The following is a 21,328-nucleotide window of genomic DNA, read 5'->3' on the forward strand; positions in this document are numbered from 1 at the left end:
AAACTGTAAACAGCTAAATAAGAACAATCTCTTCTAAACTGAAATAAATACCAAAGCTGATCCTGTTAGACAGTCTAACCCTGGGTTTACCAACCAAAAGAACATGAACATCTACAAAAACAACTGCAGGAAGAGGATGAGTCCTTTTACTTAGGGAGTCCCGTGTGCAATCACCTGAGACACTGTGATCCCACACTTTTTGGCCAGTTCCTCCTTGGCTTCCTCGCTGGGGTAAGGATTAGACAGGTGGGAGTAGAAATACTCGTTCAGCACCTCTGTGGCCTGCTTGTTGAAATTGCGCCTCTTACGTCTGACAAACAGATCGCAGAGATAATGATCAACATGTAGTCATGATCAGAACATGGAAGCCAAGCTCTTAAACACACACACAGTAAAAACACAAGCCAGACACACACAGACAGACCTGGCGTCAAGAAAACGTGAGCGCAGGATCATGACGGCCTCGCAGGTGCTCTGTTTGAGCTGCATCTGGATGGAGCTGAACTTGCGGTGGATGATGGCCACCATGCGCTCGATCTCTTTGGGAGAGATGGGCCGTGTGCGAGACTGCTCTCTCAGCAGGTTCATTACATGGTTGGTGAACTCGCTGCAGGCCTGAATCAAGGAGAGAGAGAAATGAGCTGAACACCATTATAAAAATATATAAAAACACACAATCTGTGCAATTGCCTATATTTCTTTATTTGGCTTTGTCAGACAGATACTGAAATATGTGTTGGTACACTCCTAATGACCTGCTGACCTCAGCTTCCCAGGTCCTCTCTGTTTGTCAGCAGCCATCAGTTCTACCAGAATATATGGGACATACTTGTTGCTGCACAGTCACATAGCCTGAATCACATGATGTCAGTTTGAACAAGGCTATTTGCAGAGTCAATAACAATATACAGTTACTTATCAAGTAGGACTGTAGATGTGTTGCAAGTCTACATTTGCAGATTAATTCCAACTCCTCCTTAAAAATTAATCTTGAAAATGGCTTGGATTTCAAATTTGTAATGATGCCAACAATGTCATTGTCGCTGATTGTACTGTTACTTGCTGCCTCCACTGTGGTTAACAACAGGCTAGCTACCCAGTTCAGTAATAACATATAGTTAAAACAGACTTCTTTACTTCATATATCTGGAGTTTGGTCAAGAAGGGCATGACTGTTTCGTTCCACTTTTTCTACTGCTTGAACGCACAACCTGAATTGAACATGTCTCTGTTTTCAGAGGGTGAAAGGCATCAGGAATGGCAATGTTGCAAACAGTAGCTACCAGTTAGCAAAATAACAGAATCTAATCGCCACAACAATGTTGCCGTTCTTCACAATCGCCAAACGTGTCAACAATAACGCAAGCTGCATTTTTCAAAAATAAACTGGGGGGAAGCATAACGCCAAAGAGAACACGAGTGAACAAGATGCCATGTTGACAAATGCCCAGATTTTTATTCCAGCCTGACTACAACAGCTGATTTCACAGATTCGTTACTGCTAGCTGTCTGACGGAGGACTGACAGTGAAGTCAGTTGGTGTGTAGACTCTAAAATCAAACCTGTGAGTGGCTGTCAGTATGCAGGCTTCACTTAAACTAAACCACACAACTGCTAATTCCAATAACTAACATCTCCAACCACAGAGATTGAAGTAATTCACGTTGTAATAATGCTAAATTGACATGAATACTTTCTCTTGGAGGTGCATTCTAACAGTAACATAATTTACATTGTATATACGTGCAGAGGAATTAAGTCTCTCGCATGATTGACCGACCTGAATAAATATAAAATAAATAAATAAAGTATTATGTCATGTTAATGTTTGTGAACATCAACATATGTTCAGTCATTTAGCACTGCTAATCTCATACCTGCTCATACTTCTCCAGCTCAGAGTGATATATCTGGCGGATCTGAGCGAGCTTGGCTCTGTAGTCAGAGTGTTCGATGCTGCTGTCGGTGGGTGAGCCTCCAGCTGCTGCTGCAGCAGCAGCGGCGGCAGCTGATCCTCCACCCTTCTCCGGTCCTGACACACCCTCCGCTAACAGCATGTTGTCCAATCGCATGATCTGGGGATCTGGTGGGTCCTCTTCCTGCACACCTCGTATACTCAGCACTAGACAGGAAGAAAAAAAAAAAGAAAGAAAGAAAAAGAGAAAGCAAAACACTCAGGACTCAGACAGAAATGTTGGCACATTCTACAAAAATGAAAACACCTTTATAGGTACGAGTTGTTTACATATTTTTTGATATTTGACAGAGCAGGTATTTGCCTTTTGAGGAGAGGGCCAACACTGTGGGTTCAAGGGGTGCACGGGAAGAAGCTTTAATCAAGGCCAAAAATTCAAGGTGCAGCGCTGTCAAAACCCAGTCAAGTTTCTCCCACGAGTCGCCAATACCAGCACCTGGCTGATTTGTTAATGAGCCTGAACCTCCAGTAAATCAACAGCAGAGGGCAGTGTGGCCCCTTGATGGCAGGCTGCCACAGATGGGGACATGAGGCATGAGACCAGTAATGAGAGTGCATGTGCTGTCACTATGAGCCCCAGTGGCCATAAGTATAGTTATCAGTCGCTGCTCTCCACCACTGTATTATAGCAGGACCTCTGTCAGCCTGCAGCCGCACGCTCATCCCTCTCTTTCACACAAACACACAGCTTTACACATAGCACTCTCTTACTGAAAGTTTTACAACTACCTTTTCTTTACAGCCTCACATCGTCTTTAACGCTTGACTTAATTGTGCTTTATTGTTGTCTATTTTTTAATCTCCCTTGGAGAAACAAGATATTTAACGGGGTTAGACTGTTTACAAGCAAAAAATGAATATTATATGCAGAGAAAACAAATGTCACCTTAGTCTGTGGGAACATTTACAGATATCTTAATCAGGGAATAACCCTGTTGTGTTTGATGATTTGCGGACCTTCATGCTGGATTTTATGGGCGCAAATTAAGTAAAACAGCTATTTGCGACCATAATCCAGCATGAACGTCCGCAAATCATCAGACACAACAGGGTTATTCCCATTCTAATCCAATTCCATCATATATTTTCCTGTTAGCAATTCGGCCGGCGAATCGTTGTGAAAGGGTGTGGTCAGCTCGTCAAAGCTTACTGTAGCAACAATGTGTTCATGCCAAACTGGAAATTCTGTGAGCAGACCCACAGATTTCTCCATCTCGTCAGCTGCACTGAGTTAAATCCACGGCAAATCCATCAATCAATCCCATTAAATCCACACATTTCGGCATCGTCGTCCCTGCACTAGTTTTTGTCGCTCTCAGCTGACAGCGCTATTAGTGACACCTGCGCAGCAACGCGGCCAGGGGGCAGAGTAACACATCAAATGTGAAATAGTTTTAATATCTTGCCACCGTCCACGCGATATTTTATGGTGTGAAATCTCACACGATGAGCCAATCAGATTTGCGGAAAAAATGTAATTGGATTAGAATTATATTTTATAGACTCAATGATTCATTGATTAAAAGTACAAATAACAGACAGATGAATCAATAATTAAAATAAGATTTGCATCCCTAACTGACTGTGAGTTAGTGTCTTGGTTAATTAATGTTCAAAGAAGCATGTAAAGTACGGCATAACCTTAAAAAGTGTTGATTTTGTCCTTAAACACAAGATTAGCAATATTTATGCTAATTTTATACACATGGAAAGCAAAATAAAGACAATTCAAAGCAGCTAGGATTCTGAAAGAGAAGACCCCGACAGTATGGATGATGACATTATTAATCCCAGTGGAAACTGGGTGGCATTCGACACTTGTCCTCTTTAGGGATTAGACTAGATAGTCAAAGCACACTGTCAAAGGTTGAGTCAGGGGTGGGGGTGTTGGTTAACATTAACTCAGTCACTTCAAATACAGTCGTGTGAGAAAAACATTAAAAACCTTATGTTGGTCTCTCAGTTTCACGACCGAGAAAACAAGTTTGAATAAACGAGTACAGCTGTACTGTAGCCTGAAAGAAATGAGGACAAAAACAAGTTCCCAAGTGTGAAGAAGCAGATGAGCTTTCACCTTTTTTCCAAACTTCATTTGATAAATGAGTCTGTTCCACCACTTAAAGCTTCTCGTAGCAACATGTCCAACTTTCTCTCTTTCCCCCCTTTTTTCCTCTCGTTCCTTCCCGCCTGTTTCTTTCTCTGTGCTTAGGTATCCTCTCGCTTCGCGGCACATTCCTTTTCCGTTGCTCCCCCTTCTCAGGGCTCAGGCATGCAGCAGACCCAGCCGCCTGAACTAATGACCCTGATTCTCTCTCTCTCTTTTCTTTGCTTTCAGGTATTCAAGAACCATCTCTTCACCTCTTAGCCAGGTTAACCTGACTGACTGCTCCAGGACCCTCCATGTTTGTTCATGACTTGTTGAGTATAAATACTAATCTGGATGTTTTGCTTTTGCTCTGGTGGTTGGTACTTGAAGTAGAGGCAGCCTGCTGCAGACAACACAGATTGTCATAATGTGTGATGCCGGTTTTCAGCATCCATTCATAAATACATCTGACCTACAGTGAAGTGGGCAACTGTGGCTTTTGAATCTGCTCACCCCCTCTTTTTGCCCCCACTGCTCATTATGGCCCCCAGCTGTAGCCTAATGCCCCTACATTCCCCTAATTACTCCAATTAAGCCATGATTACCCACAATTGCACTCATGCACAGTCTAGTGCAGTAGTGTTATTACAACAGCTGCTGAGACGGGTTAAAATAATGCGTAAAACCTTCAAAACAAAACTGCACAATACGAACACAAGTAAAAAGGGAGCTGATTCTTGTAGTCACAACAACGAGTCCCTAAAATGAATAAAACCTGCAGTGTGCATGCTGGCTGGCTGCTTTACTCCAAAATTTAAGCAACATTTTCCTTTTCATCCACTGGCTCCCAACATAGACTGTGTGCTTGGAGCAGTTACAAAGAGAATAAAACTCAGAATGTTAAGTAATGATGCAAAAATTCACATCTTTTTTTTTTTTTCCTGACGTGAAACAGACTGCATTCACGTCTCTTGGAAATCACACCATTATGCACGCGTTACCACCCTAGCTGGGCTGCGTGGCACTGAGAGACAGAGCGAGTAACACATACTATGAAATATTCAGAGTATCCAGCTGGGTTTTCACTGCATACATAATCATTCTCATTTCTGCACAGCCAATGTGGAAATGGTGCGTTGTGCAGACACGATATGCAACCCATGAAGTGGTGCAGGTAAGGGTGAACTACCTAACCAGTGGTGTAGTGCTGTACATTAACGGTAATGCCTTCCACACACACACACAGGGACAGATAAGACTTAAACGCAGTCAGTATATCATTGCTCAGCTCAGAGCGCAAGCTTTATCCTTGTCTGTCTTTTTTTCCCTCGCTAGCATCCCCTTTTTTCCACTCTGTCTCCCCCCAGCACACATCCCCTCCCCCTCTCAGCACACCCTCACCCACCTCCTCCAGTGCGCCCCCCCCCCCCCCCCATCTCTCTGTTCTCCATTTCAGTCGAGTTCTCCATGTGAGCCGCAATCCCTCATGCTGTCAGCCCCCCCTCTCCCTCTCTCTGTAGACAGACAGGATTAGCATTTTAATTGCATCAGCTCCCTTGGGTATTCTCAGCCTTTCACTGGGAGGGAGCTAGGGAGCGAGAGAAGGATAGAGAAGGAAGAAAAAGAGAAAAAAGGTAAAGAGTGAGAGAATAGGTAGAAGGAGAACCAAGGAGAATTGTGGAGGAGAGCCACAGGAGAAGATATGTGTGCGAGAGGAAGAGAGGCTACAGAAATATATAGGATCCAGAGCAAGAGACGTGCCAGAGAGCGAGTAAGCCAGAGAGAGAAAAGATAGGACTGAAAACATCACTTTCCTTTCATTACAGAAATAATTCACATAAAGAGAACGGGCCAAAGAAGGATGGTTTTACAATGAAAATATGCTACATAAATATGCAAATTTAGCTCAGAAAACTCTGCAAAGGAAATTCTGAGCTTCAGCTCCACACATATAATAGGTTCTGTACCTTCAGGACTTAAATTGAGAACAAGATGCAGAGAAGGTGAACTGAAGCCAATGTACTTACAGCCCCGGTAAAAAAAAATAAATTATTGGCACTTGATGGAGTTTCAGCAAGTGCATAATTCAGAATATCTTCATAAATACAAAAGAACCATTTTTGTGTAATTAGAATAATTAATACAATGTCCAAAGTTATTTAACAAGAGCAACAACATGAAAAAGCATTCAACCACCGAAACAAAAAATGCAAACAAAATGTACACTGGACACTGTTATTGGCACCTGTTGGATGACTTTATATTAGTTTCTTAAATACAACACAAAGCAAATAAAGCCAGCTGTACACTACTTGGTGATGCAACAGGGCTGTCTACACTGATATCACTGATGACATTCCCCGTGCTGTAACCTGTGGGGTTAAGCAAAAACTATAGGCTGTTAACGCAGAGCATTGCCATGTCAAGATATATAAACAAATAATAATGCCCTGACGGTGACGCAGGTTGACAGCTGGTACATACAACTGTCTAGGTTACAAATATTAAGTTTCTAGTCATTTCTGGCCTCGTCTTGTGGCAGGAATTCATCGTAATGCTGGTATGACACCCTGATGCCACTGTTGTGCAGTGTGTTGTTGGTGCCTCCCATTGGCTGCCACCCCCTGGCGGCCAACGCAGGAACTACCAAAATTCACCAATGTGTAGACAGCCATAAACAAATCTGTGTTACAGCAAGATCTTTGAGCATGTACGAGGTCTCTTAGATAATAAACCGACCCTTTTATTATTTTTTTTTAACTATATGGATTTGAATGACATGCGATTACACCAATCATGCTTGAACCCTCGTGCGCATGCGTGAGTTTTTTCACGCGTGTCGGTGACGTCATTTCCCTGTGGGCAGGCCTTGAGTGAGATGTGGTCCCGCCCTCTCGGCTGAATTCCTTTGTTTCACACGCTGCTCGAGACGGCGCGCGTTGCTTTATCAAAATTTTTTCTGGACCTGTGAGGAATATCCGAGTGGACACTATTCGAGAAATTAAAATGGTTTTCTGTGAAAAGTTTAACGGCTGATGAGAGATTATGGGGTGTTTCTGTCGGTGTAAGGACTTCCCACGGAGCGGGACGTCCTGCAGCGCTTCCAGGCGCTGTCGTCGGCCTGTTTCGAGCTTAAAACATCCTAATTTAAGGCTTAATTCACCCAGGACATCGTGAGAGAACAGAGAAGATTCAGAAGAGGCCGGCATGAGGAATTTATGCGGACATTCCACTGTTTAAGGACATTTTTTTAATGAAAGACGTACGCGCAAATTCGCCGAGTCGTTTCCGTGACGACTCGGCAAATCTGTGTGCGCCGCGACAGGAAAAACACCTCCGTGTTGAAAACCATTTGTAGAATTCAGGCGGCTTAATGGCTTTCAACAAGTGAGTAACTGAGAAATTGTTTAACAGCTTGGGCATGTTCCAACTTGCCCGTTAAGATTTCCAACGGAGGTGTTTTTCCTGCCGCGACCCCCCGCGGTCGGGTCCAGCCCGACATGCGACTCTGCCCGCACGTTCTTTCATTACAAAATGACCGTTAACAATGGAATGTCCGAATAAACTCCTCATGCCGACTTCTTCTGAAAGTTCTCTGTTCTCTGACGACTTACTGCGTCAACAGAGCCTGAAATGTGGAAGTTTTCAACTTGAAACGGCGAGACGCTGCCGCCTCGAAGCGCAGATCGCCGTCAGGCGCCGTGGACCGTCCTTAAAGCGACACTACCAGACCAAAATCTCTCATCAGCCGTTAAAATTTTTACCGAAAACCAGCTGAATTTATTGAATGGTGTCCACTCAGTTGTGCCTTACAGTTTTGAAAAAAATTTTATCAAACAAAGCAACAGTCTCTGAGCCATTCCTAAACAATGAAAAAAAATCGACGAGCGGGTGGACGACTCCTCACTCAAAGACTGCCCACAGGCGAATGACGTAACCGACAGGCGTGAAAAAACTCTCGCATGCCCACGAGGGTTCAAGCATGTCTGATGTAATCACACGTGATTCAAATCCATATGTTTTTGAAAAAATAATAAGGTCGGATACTTTTCTAATAGACCTCGTATGCTGTAACTCCAATAGGATAATATGCGATGGTTAAATGGGGTGAGTTAGAGACGGATGGTTCCATTGTTGAAAACCAGAACAGGAGTAGCCAAAACAATAATGATGGTGTGGGGGATTCAGCAAAAGTTTTGGAAAAAAATAGCTGCACAATTTGAAAAGACCAGTACTTGCATATCTCCTATTCTGTCTGTTAAAATGATGGTGTCCAGAAAACACACAGACACCAGAGTGGCCATAGAAAGACAAAAATAAATAAATACAGCGGCCAAAATGCGTATTGTGTGCGCACAACATACAGTTCCCAAGGTGCAGTTAAATCATCCACACAAAATAAATTATTCAATAATTTTGGAAGTGCAAACAACCAAGACATTTGTTCCTATATTTGGTGAAAAGCTGGTTTGTTGTGCTGGTGTTCTCATGCATCTCGCTCAGCAAATAAAAATATATTCTGTACTCAACAATAACAATAACAATGTCTTTAATTCAGTGTTATTTGCACTCCAAACTTAACATGTTCTCTTGCGCACTCAAAAACACAGAGCAGACATACACCTATTATGTGTACACGAACCAGTCAAACACAGGAACTAATTAATCAACCCGTGGGAACAAATTGCACCTTGTGTGCACAAAGTGGGATTTAGAGCTAAAAATGTAGTACAAACTGGCCTCAACATATATTTTATTCTCTTTCCCACTCCATTGCTTTGCACTGACCATTGAGACTATAACATGCTGCACAGATCTGCAGGGTTCCTACAGCTTCAGGAAATCATAGATTGAAGATTTTATAAGATTTTTCTAACTAGTGCAGTGCCTGTAGGAAATTTGTATTCTGATCGAAAATTGGGAGCTTAAGTAGATTTTTCATGGACAGCCGTATGAGGCTGTGTTTGAAGGTGAGATGTACAAAGAGGTCTACTTAGTCTTACATAGTTTTAACAGACAAAGTGTATGTTTGTCAAGACATGGTTGACATTGAGATACAAAGAGACACGCAAATAGTTATTTTAAGATAAAGTTTGACATTTATCAAACATGGTCAGACATATATACACACATAGGAATACATGAAGGAATAAACACAGTTAGTGTACATGAAGCACAAACATATGGATGTGAATACAGTAGTTATTGATAATGTGAGTCAGGGACAATTAGGTTTGTGAAATGTGTGGACTGATATGTGAGCCACGTGGGAGCCGATGACTTACACTGTAACATTTTACGTAGAAATAATCTAAATTCTGATCCAATACAAACATTCAAAAGCCACTTGGGACAAATTAATGATATTTGATCGACATGTGGAGTTGATAATAAGCACTTTTTATGTCATGTAGGTCTATGTTTTGATTGACATGTTACATTATATTATTATATGAATATAGTATTTAATATTGTTTTCAAAAATCAGCTTATTATCATTTATATGAAAATAAAAAGATTCCTATTAAACAGGTTACTGGAAGAGACTCAGACAAAATTAAACAGAACATTTAGAATATTTAAAATAGCAAATCCTCAGTACCCCACCTCATGAACACAGTTTATTTAAACTTGAACTCACATCAAATATAAAATTATATTCAAACAAAAAAAAAAAAAACTTTTTGTGACTGCTTCGGTGATTGCAGCTGAAAACAAACCATACACCATTTATCCGTGTGAAATTATGTTGTGTATATATTAAACGGAGGTCCCCGTCAGTGGCCAAATCCTGCAGTATCACGGAGAGCTCAAACAAGACTACATTCTCCTATTTGTTGTTTTTATTAAAAACGGATTTTAGCTAACATCTCCTCAGTGTTGTCAAGTTAAACTCAATTGCAAGGAACACTGACAGCATGCCTTTCACAGTAAAAGTATTTGCTGGGATGCTGGTATTAAATGTTTTGTTGTGAAATGGTGCAAGCAACATGAACTATCTAATGTTATTTAACTTTCTACCAATAACATCAGCGAGCCACACAGAATATCATTTAAAACAACTGTGAAAAGAACATGTTTGTTTAACTGACTGCTGTTCTCAAAAGTCATTGTCCTGTTGTCTGCTTTCTCACATTGCCCTGACAATGAAGCTGCAGCTCTGGGTCAGAGTTAGCTTTCAGTCATGAGACGCCATGGAGGGTGAGACATCGTTCCATGCGCAAGCCATATCCGAAAGGGAAAAACAACCCTCAATATAAATGACTCAGGGATAGGGGCAAATTTGCTGAAATATTAATTGTAACATGCACCGTGTACCAAGTGCGTAGGTTTGGTCTCAGCTTTGGTAGGGACAATACCACCACCCCCCCCCACCCCCCTGCTCACCACCATCACCCCCTAACCCACTCATACCATTAGACGCACAAGTACAGCATAATACATAACATATGATGACATAATGCTGAATAATTTAACACTTTATTTACAATATTAAGTGTGTAGGCAAACAAACAAATAGCTTAAATAACAAAATTGCACCCAAAATCACGAATCTATTCTATAGGCCTACACCTGAGAGAACAAGACAACAACAAAAAAAAAATACTTGTGGAGCTAACAAAAAAAAAAAAAAAGTTTTTGCAAACAAGATGTATAATCTATTCTCTTCATCAATAATGCAGTTGTAGGTATCTGGCAACCTAATTTGCCAAAAAAAAAAAAAAAAGGGATTTCCAATGATATATATGGTGTATTACGGTAAACGTAAGCCTGTGATGTCATAACGCAGAGGAAAAACACGGAAGTTTCACACTAGTGCGCCGCTGATTCTCATTACCGTAAGTTCTCATGTAAGCCCTCACTCTGAAAAATTTCAACACTGACAGCAAGCCAAGAACCCGTGCTTTCCAACAGTATGCTATATGTTGCATATATTACAGTAAAGTGCGTTCGGTGACTTTTGAAACGAGGGAAAAGTATGAAAAAGAGCGCAAAAGTGACAGAAAAGTACATAGACAGACAGCAAACATAAATGTAGTATTTTTTGAGGAAAAGGCAGGGTATTAGTGTCATTTGTGAAGGTGTGTGCAGTTTATTTTAAGTGTGCAGCATTGTTCGCAACCCCTCCCCCCCGCCCTTCTTGTTTTTCTGCACCGGAGCAGTGTTGCCAGATATGAAATATGAAACTATCGTACCAAAACCTCAAAATTATCATATTTTGGGAGAAATTATCGTACACAAACAAAACGCTTACAACGTAGCTATTTTAGCGTTTTTTTTTAATTTACAAAGAATTTTATGTCACATTTTTAAACAGTAATTATAGTAATGGGGAAACTATGGCACAAAAAGAACACAAATGGACAAGCAAGACTGTGAAGTAACACAAACATGTGTTAATTACCAGACTAGAAAGAGTCGAATTCAACCTCGAGGTCGCTGTCGTCATCCGATGCCATGGCCACTTGTGCAGATTTTGTTGAACACAGAAAAAATGTTGACACCTCCATAAGGAAATTGAACTTTTTTATTTTTCTTGTATATCTCTTTGCTCTTGTGTTTTGTTCGTTTGTTATTGCATTTGTTGAAATACAGTTTCGAAAAAAAAAAAAAAAAAAAGATGTTGGTTGGGGAATCTTCCTGTCCTGTCCTGCAGAGATTGGATGGGAACTCATTAGTTTGTATGGAGAGGGGGCGGGCTTTCAAATGACTGTCCCGGCAGCCCAAAGCCAGCAGCAGCCCTGTGTGTGGTGTGTCTTTGATGCCGCCTGAGTGCAACGCCTGCAAAATGATTCTTGGGTGTCAGAGAGAGATGCGTGTTTGGGCAACCAACTGAAATTATCGTACATATTGGGTTTTTTCCCATTATAGATCGTACATCGTACAGATGGCAAAACTATCGTACAAATACGATAATTATCGTACATCTGGCAACACTGCACCGGAGCCACCCATCCTCTGCGCTCCGGGACCTCCCACTTTACAAATTAAGCACTGCCTGCCACGAGATGCGCTTTGTTTACGTCCATGTGAGAAGAATGTGAGCCAATGAAATTGCAACATGGGTAACCCTGTCATTCTGGCACGTCGAAAACACAAAACGTGACGACTAAAATTAGAGTATCGAGTTCGCAAAAAAATAGTGAATGATTTTGTTATATAAACAAAAATGCTAAATATTGGTAGGGACTATTTTGCCATCCCAAAATATTGGTTGTGACTTGTCCCTATGGTCCATATGCAAACCTACGCCCCTGCCGTGTACACTGGTTTAACTAACGCTGCAAAATCTTCAATGCAAAGCCAGTTTTCCTCAATATTAGCCATACACATGTTATCATATATTTCATATATTATGTCTAGCTCGTTGGAAGTGTCTCTGCTCCGAGCATTCCGGCAACAAACAAAATATATTTCTTGGTTCCGCTTATCGTACTTAATGGAGCGTTGCAAGAAGCTTTCACTGAATTATAAATGTAATAAATATTTCCATATTTTTAAAGATTTTTTTTTAAGCTGCAATGCCAGAAGAAAACATCAATAAAATGCTACTTTCCATGCCTTGACATTTTTAAGACTTCTGAAAGACTGATTTATGACATTTTAATATAAATTAAGGCCTTATTTTTAAATGAACAAATTCAATGACTTTTAAGACATTTAAAGGATCTATGGAAACCCTGTCCGAGGCCCCCCTCCTCGTTTCAGACTATTCAGTACTTTAACGTTTCCCATAATCCCCCTGGCGGCCTCCTGCACTTCCCAGAATGCACTGCAGCACCAGGAGAGTTCCAGCGTCTCACAGCGCATGTAAACAATGGCTAGCGAGGATGTGGATGACGATCCAGCAAGTTCACGGGCGATTATGATGATGACACGTTCTCCCAAGTTGAGAATCAATCAATCAATCAATCAATCAACATTTATTTATAAAGCGCTTCACAGCACCGACTGGTGTCCAAAGTGCTTAACATTAAAAACACAAATTTACAAATAAAACACATATAAAATAAAATTTTAAAACAACACATAAACAAGAACATAAAAATAACAGAACATGTCACCTCCCCACTAAGTGTTAATAGCCAGTTTAAATAAATAAGTCTTCAACTTAGATTTAAAAAGTGCTAGGTCAGGAATAGTACGTAACTCAAGAGGTAGCTCATTCCACAGTCTCGGGCCAGCTACCGTGAAAGCATGATCACCCCAGCGTTTATATCTTGACCTTGGAACATCTAAGTAAAGCTGGCCAGACGCCCTTAATGTCCTACTGTAGGTGCGCAAAGTTAAAATTTCAGACAAGTGGGGAGGTGCAAGGCCATAAATAGCTTTAAAAACAAACGTTAAAATTTTAAAATCAATTCTAAAATGAACTGGAAGCCAGTGGAGTGAGTACAGGACGGACGTAATATGCTCACGTCTAAAAGTGTTTGTCAAAAGACGAGCAGCAGCATTCTGCACCAACTGGAGACGTGCAAGAGACGACTGATTAATGCCCGAATAAAGTGCATTACAATAATCAAGTATGGAGCTGATGAAAGCATGAATGTCTCAAAATCACATCTACTGAGAAAGTGCTTTATTTTAGCCAAAAGGCGAAGTTGGAAAAAACTAGCTTTGACAACAGAATTTATCTGTTGATCGAACCTCAAACGGAAGGTTAAGTAAAGGAGGTGTAACACCTGTGATGGACTTTTACTGTGCCCCGATGTTGTCTTGTTGTCCATAATTCACGAGATTTGTTTACATTGTGCCCTGAACTGGTGTTGCAGACCAAACAGCTCCCCCTAAAAATTGGTCCACCTTGCCTTCACTGAGCATGCATCATTTGGGACCATAGCAGCTCGTCTGAGACTGAGTCTTTTCACCCAAAGCGATCAAAGGGATTAATGTGATTATTAACCATCAGGTGACAAGGTAAAACCTCTTAAATCGTTCCAAAGTCAGTTTTAAGCAGAAACGGGGCCATTTTAAGCAGAAATGAGGCGATAATCAGAGTCGCTACTAGGCATGGGCCGGTATGAGCTATGAGGTATGATAACAGTGGGCAAAAATTCACGGTATTATGTATAGCTTTAAAATGTGCTTTATGGCTATTTGCATATGAAGCGCGCGTGATTCAGGCGCACTAACTGACGCGATGTCTACCGCTACGAGCACTATACCACTGATAACTTTAGAGAAAATACCAAAATAATAGTCACTCTTTTAGACATGTAGCATCTGCCCCGTGGGAAACATGACTTACTTGCTTAGGCTGGCTTAGGTTTAGACCGCCTCCGCTCTGCCTGTCAAGAATTCTCATAACCCGCTCATACCATAGGGACGATATAACGGAAAATTTTAGTGGTTTTGATACCGTGGCTTTTTCATACCGCGGTATACCATGAAACCAGTTATCGGCCCATGTCTAGTCACTACTGATGCTTTGAAATGATGGAGGCGCAGTGAACGCAGCAGCAGCTCGGCTGGCTGCTGCTCTCTGATCGCTTCCTCTGTCTTTTATTATGAAATAATGCTGAATTTATGTGGAAATGATTGTTGTACAAAAGCTTTAGATTTCTGTCGCTGAGACAGATGATGACTGGAGTCCAGTTTTAAGCAGAAACTGTGATAATTGGTGAACCGTTGCTGATGCATAAAAATGATGCATGCGAAGTGAAGGCGGGGGGGTTTAGGGGGGACAGTTCGGTTGGCAACACAGGATCTCTATTCAAACTGACCTCTCGTGAGATTCACAACTCCCTGTGAGATGCCGGAACTCTGCTGGCGCCGCGGTGCATTCTGGGAAGCGCAGGGGGCCGCCAGGGGGATAATGGGAAACGTTGAAGTACTGCATATAAACCTTAGAATCCCGGTTTAGTCTGCAATGCTATCAAGACTGTTCACTGTTATAAAACCATTGCCACTACTGCCACTTCTAGGACAAGGGGCTGAGAAGACAACCTGGAGTAGTGCTACCATATGTTGTACACTAAACCAAGTCAGGCTCCATGGGCAAAGGCCAAAGAGAATACACCACTATTGCGAGAAAGTCACAATAAGCACAGACTTATGTTTACAAAAACCTTTGTAGATAAGCCACACTCTTCCTGGGATAATGATTTATGGACACATGAAACCAAAATAGAGCTCTCTGGAAATTTAGTGCATCACCTTGTTCATAGGCAACAAAATGAAGTGCATAAGGAAAAGAATACCTGAGCTACGGTAAAATATGGTGGAGCTGTCATGCTGTGGGGCTGGTTTGCTGCCTCTGATCCTGGTACTGGCATTAAATGTATCAAAGGAATAACAAAATCACAGAATTGCCAAGGCCTTGGAGAACCAAATGTGTTGCCCAGTATCAGAACAGTTTTCAGTGAAAATCTTGGGTCTGTCACCAGAACAATGGCCCAAAGCATATATCCAAAACACAAAAGAATGATTGAAAGGAAAGGATGGTCTGCTTTAAACTAGCCAGCAATGAGTCCTGACCTAAATCCCATTCAAAGCCTTTGGAGAGAGGTGAAATCTGTCAATGGAAATACGACTCCTGGAAACCTAAAAGAATTTGAACACATAAAAATGAAGGAGTGGTAGAAACTGCCCCAGACGGGTGCAAGAACCTTCTCAATGGCTACGAGAAACACTTTAGAAGAAAATGGCATTCCGATTTTTATTTATTTATTTATTTGTTTGTTTATTTATATTTTGCCAATGGCGATATATGAATATCTTGCAGGATTTTTCAGGATACACTGAAAACGGCTGAAAACCCTATCTATATGCCAGGCCTGTATGTGGTGCTGTAACCATTCCACTGTGGAAAAACAGAAAACGAAGAAGACGGATGTAAACAGCTAGTCAACATAGCAGCAGAAGCTATAACTTTTGCAGAGCGGCACACTGCGTAAAATAAAACCATTTAAGAGAAAGAGGCTCCCTGCTGGTAATCTTAAATAGATTTATTGCATATTTAAAGTAGTGTGTTTGTGTACAAAAAAACATGGTGCTGTGGGTTACACAGCCCGCCACAGCCCGTGGAAAACGGCTAACAGAAGATCCCCTTGTTTTGGAAGTTTGGTACCTTGTAGTCATGTCCGTATCACAAACATTAGCCACCTACCATGTCACTGACTTTCATTGTAAAAGTCTTTGCTGTGTTGTGCACATAATTTCCATTAGGATACCTTTATTATGAAGGACACTAAATAAGGTTGCAGCATCACTGTTATAAGTAAATTTTGCCACCTCAGCATCAGAAACGGGACATTAGCTATGTTGGCAAGAGCAGGTTGTTAATAAAATTATGTAGCATCGACTGATAAATGACGGCTTTTATTAACAAGCATTCGTGTGCTACATGATGCCATTTCAGTAGAATATGGGTTGCGGGGTGTTATTTATATATTTTAAGGCTCTGGTGAATAAAATGTTTCCCCAGCCTAGTTGTTTAACTGCATAAAGCCTAAATTAAAAATGACTAATTGCTCTTATGGAATTTTGCCAAATGGAAGGTGTATTTGAACTGCAAATTCAACATAAAATCTTTGTACCCCATTCTTTTACAAGGTGTTTTTTTGTGGAGAACTGTGTACTTAATGAGGGCAATCCATATGTCCATTTGTTCTTTAAGCAGCTCACACTAATCAGCGTCTGTTTGGGTAGTTCACTGAAGGCCTGTTAGACACAGCCACCTCCCCACACAAACACGCAAACATACACAATAAGGTACACATTCACAGTCAACTGAGTGTGGTGTGACTAAAGTGTGAATTAGAAAAGTCACACCTTGGGTAAACGCCACACTTCAGTCCAACACATCATTAATCAGCCCTTAATTAACTAAAGAAAGACTTGGACACCTCAATGATGACAATGTGTACCCTCCTTAAATAATCACACACAAGTACACTGTGTCATACAAACAAAAACACTTACCAGCGGCACATCAATTTATGCTGTCACTTTATCTACACCAATAAAACAATACAGTTTAGCCAACAGGGATGTCCCGATCAGGTTTGTGTGTGTGTGTGTGTGTGTGTGTGTGTGTGTGTGTGTGTGTGTGTGTGTGTGTGTGTGTGTGTGTGTGTGTGTGTGTGTGTTTGTTTTTTTTTTGCTGCGGCGGTCCAGAACTGATCTGAGTCATTTCATATGCAGTATCAGCTTATACAGTGTTGGGATCAGATATTTTAATTTTCCTAGCTATTACACTTGCATAGGGCCCATTGCCAGCACATTTAAGTCAATACAATGCTGGACAATTGAACAGGACAGCATTTCATAAAAACACCAAAACAAAACTACCATAACCCTCTGGTGTAGATGTACATGCCAGCGAGTATATATGTACCTTTTGTCATGTTTTTTCTTAATAGATCAGTGAGGGAACCTCATTCAACCACTTCGTGAAACAACACATTCTAATCTGTAAAGTGGATCTCTTCTCTTGATGGTTTTCGACTCATAGCCAATCACAGAGACCAGAAAAAGTCATACAGGTTGTCTTCCCTTACTGCCTGCTGCGAGAAGCTGCACTCCGGTTGGAGAATCTGATGGTGGCATATCCTAAAGCAAATGCACCAGTAGAGCTTCATCAACTCTAAAAGACTGGCTGTGTCGACATGAAAACACTTTATTTTCCATTTAGTCTTCGAGACAAATCCCAAATGGATTTTATTCATCAAAATAGGAATTATATAACAAGAGCAGTAGACAGCAGACATTATTTTACAAATATATGGTTTGGAAATGTTCCAGATCTCTGCCATATAGATCCCAGCAGGGGATCCTGCTGCACTGCATGATGCATATTTTATTAATTTATTATCCATTATTTCAAAATATTTTTCATATATTACACTACCTTTTTGACCTGAAGACTTTGATAAACCCATTTCTTACACCAAAAGATTTCGTCCATATGAATAAAAATGTGTATTCAGCTCCCTTGCCCAAATATGCAAAGCGCTAAAACACTTTTCATATTTTCAGCACACACACACACACATCTTCAACCACTTAGTCCAATTAAGGTAGGTGGGGGGTTGGAGCCAATCCCAGCAGTCATAGAGCGCGATAGAACCAAATTTTATATATATAACATGTATATATAATTTATATATGTATGTACGAGGTCTGTTAGAAAAGTATCCAACCTTTTTATTTTTTGCAAAACTATATGGATTTGAATCATGTGCGCTTGCATCAGCCAAGCTTGAACCTTCGTGCGCATGCGTGAGTTTTTTCACGCCTGTCGGTTGCGTTATTCGCCTGTGGGCAGGCTTTGAGTGAGCACTGGTCCATCCCTCTCGTTAGATTTTCATTGTCAGGAAAATGTCTGAACGGCTGGAGCAGCACTGAATCAAATTTTTCAAGAAACTGTGTGAGACAGCCAGGTGGAAACCATCTGGAAAATTCAGATGGCTTTCAGTGAAAATCATATGGGCATCACACAGATTAAGGAGCATTACAACCGGATTAAAGACGGCCCACAGCGGCTAAGGGCACGCCGCGCTTCGAGGGGCCATCGACAGGCTGAAATGACCGGATCATTTCCCAAGTGAAGGCTGTGTTGATCCGGGACGTCGTGTGACTACCAGAGAAATGGCAGAAAAGGAGAACATCAGCCATTTTTCATCAGATTCCACTGTTACAGGAGATTTTGTAATGAAAGACGTGCAGAGGCATTCGCGCGTCGGGACGAAGCCGCAATGGCGGAGAACAAAAGCAAGTCCGTGTTGGAAGTCTCACAGGACATGTGACATGCCCAGGTCTTCCACCATTCAGAAGGTTCAGACGGCTTTCGTTGGCTTTTTAGTTGAATGAGTGTCCGAGAAATTGTGGAGAGCTGGGCATGTCACAACATGTCCTGTGAGACTTCCAACACGGACTTGCTTTTGTTCTCCGCCATTGCAGCTTCGTCCCAACGCGCGAATGCCTCCGCACGTGTTTCATTACAAAATCTCCTGTTAACAGTGGAATCTGACGAAAAATGGCTGATGTCCACCTTTTCTGCCATTTCTCTGGTAGTCACACGACGTCCCGGATCAACACAGCCTTCACTTTGGAAATGATCTGGTCATTTCAGCCTGACGATGGCCGCTCGAAGTGCGGCGCGCCCTCAGCCGCTGTGGGCCGTCTTTAATCCGGTTGTAATGCTCCTTAATCTGTGTGATGCCCATAGGATTTTCACCGAAAGCCATCTGAATTTTCCGAATGGTTTCCACCTGGCTGTCTCACACAGTTTCTTGAAAAATTTGATGCAGCGCTGCTCCAGCCGTTCAGACATTTTCCTGACAATAAAAATCAGACGAGGGGGGTGGACCACTGCTCACACAAAGCCTGCTCACAGGCGAATGACGCAACCGACAGGCGTGAAAAAACTCACGCATGTGCACGAAGGTTCAAGCTTGGCTGATGCAAGCACACGATTCAAATCCATATAGTTTTTGTAAAAAATAAAAAGGTGGGATACTTTTCTAAACAGACCTCGTATATATATATATATATATATATATATATATATATATATATATACATATGTGTGTGTGTGTGGAGGAATTCCTCTGCACACATATACGTGCGGAGGAATTTGCGCGTCGGGACGGAGCCGCTAATGCCGGACAACAAAAAGCAACGCCATGATGAAGCCTCACAGGACATGTTGTGGCATGTCCAGCTCGTCCACAATTTCTCGGATAGTCACATGACTGAAAAGCCACAGAAAGCCGTCTGAATCTTCCGAATGGTGCAAGAGCTGGGCATGTTACAACATGTCCTGTGAGACCAACACAGAGGTGCTTTTGTCCCGCGCCATTAGCGGCTCCGTGGCGAATTCCTCTGCTCCTCTTTCCATGACAAAAACTCCTGTAACAGTGGAATGTGCCGAAAAAGTGCTATGTCCACATCTTTTGCCATTTCTCTGGTAGTCAGACGATGTCCCGGATCAACACAGCGTTCACTTTGGAAATGATCTGGTCGTTTCAGCCTGTCGATTGCCGCTCGGAGCGCGGCGCGCCCTCCGCCATTGTGCGCCATCTTTAAACCAGTTGTAACACTCCTTAATCTGTGTGATCCCCATAGAATTGTCCCTGAAAGCCATCTGAATCTTCCGAATGGTTTCCACCTGGCTGTCTCTCACAGTTTCTGGAAAAATTTGATGCAGCAAAGCTCCAAATCGTTCAGACATTTTCCCCGAGGGGGAAGGGGTGTAACGATACACAAAAATCACGGTTCAATACGTACCTCAGTTTTGAGGACACGGCTCAGTTCATTTTCGATTTTGCAAATCCGACGAGGGGGGTGGACCACTGCCCATTCAAAGCGTGCTCACAGGTGAATGATGCAACCGACAGGCGTGAAAAAACTCACGCATGCACACGAAGGTTCAAGCTTGGCTGATGCAAGCGCACGTGATTCAAATCCATATAGTTTTTGCAAAAAATAAAAAGGTCAGATAGTTTTCTAACAGACCTCATATATATATATATATATATATATATATACACTCAACAAAAATATAAACGCAACACTTTTGGTTTTGCTCCCATTTTGTGTGAGATGAACTCAAAGATCTAAAACTTTTTCCACATACACAATATCACCATTTCCCTCAAATATTGTTCACAAACCAGTCTAAATCTGTGATAGTGAGCACTTCTCCTTTGCTGAGATAATCCATCCCACCTCACAGGTGTGCCATATCAAGATGCTGATTAGACACCATGATTAGTGCACAGGTGTGCCTTAGACTGTCCATAATAAAAGGCCACTCTGAAAGGTGCAGTTCTGTTTTATTGGGGGGGATACCAGTCAGTATCTGGTGTGACCACCATTTGCCTCATGCAGTGCAACACATCTCCTTCGCATAGAGTTGATCAGGTTGTCAATTGTGGCCTGTGGAATGTTGGTCCACTCCTCTTCAATGGCTGTGCGAAGTTGCTGGATATTGGCAGGAACTGGTACACGCTGTCGTATACGCCGGTCCAGAGCATCCCAAACATGCTCAATGGGTGACATGTCCGGTGAGTATGCCGGCCATGCAAGAACTGGGACATTTTCAGCTTCCAAGAATTGTGTACAGATCCTTGCAACATGGGGCCGTGCATTATCCTGCTGCAACATGAGGTGATGTTCTTGGATGGCACAACAATGGGCCTCAGGATCTCGTCACGGTATCTCTGTGCATTCAGAATGCCATCAATAAAATGCACCTGTGTTCTTCGTCCATAACAGACACCTGCCCATACCATAACCCCACCGCCACCACGGGCCACTCG

The 21,328-nt window shown here is 41.9% G+C and overlaps 1 protein-coding gene across 5 annotated transcripts in view; it reads right to left on the minus strand.

The window, feature by feature from the left end:
- Nucleotides 1-21,328, minus strand: part of pbx4 (pre-B-cell leukemia transcription factor 4) — a 122,422-nt gene that overhangs the window by 18,580 nt on the left and 82,514 nt on the right. For all 5 annotated transcript variants that reach the window (XM_034189797.1, XM_034189795.1, XM_034189798.1 and 2 more), the window contains 3 exons: nt 1,878-2,122; nt 425-615; nt 175-310 (listed from right to left, as the gene is read on the minus strand). In XM_034189797.1, the coding sequence (XP_034045688.1) occupies nt 175-310; nt 425-615; nt 1,878-2,122 (572 nt within the window). The remainder of the gene's footprint in view (nt 1-174; nt 311-424; nt 616-1,877; nt 2,123-21,328) is intronic.

Source organism: Thalassophryne amazonica, chromosome 16 (genome assembly GCF_902500255.1).
Source record: "Thalassophryne amazonica chromosome 16, fThaAma1.1, whole genome shotgun sequence".
NCBI classification, from domain to species: Eukaryota; Metazoa; Chordata; class Actinopteri; order Batrachoidiformes; family Batrachoididae; genus Thalassophryne; species Thalassophryne amazonica.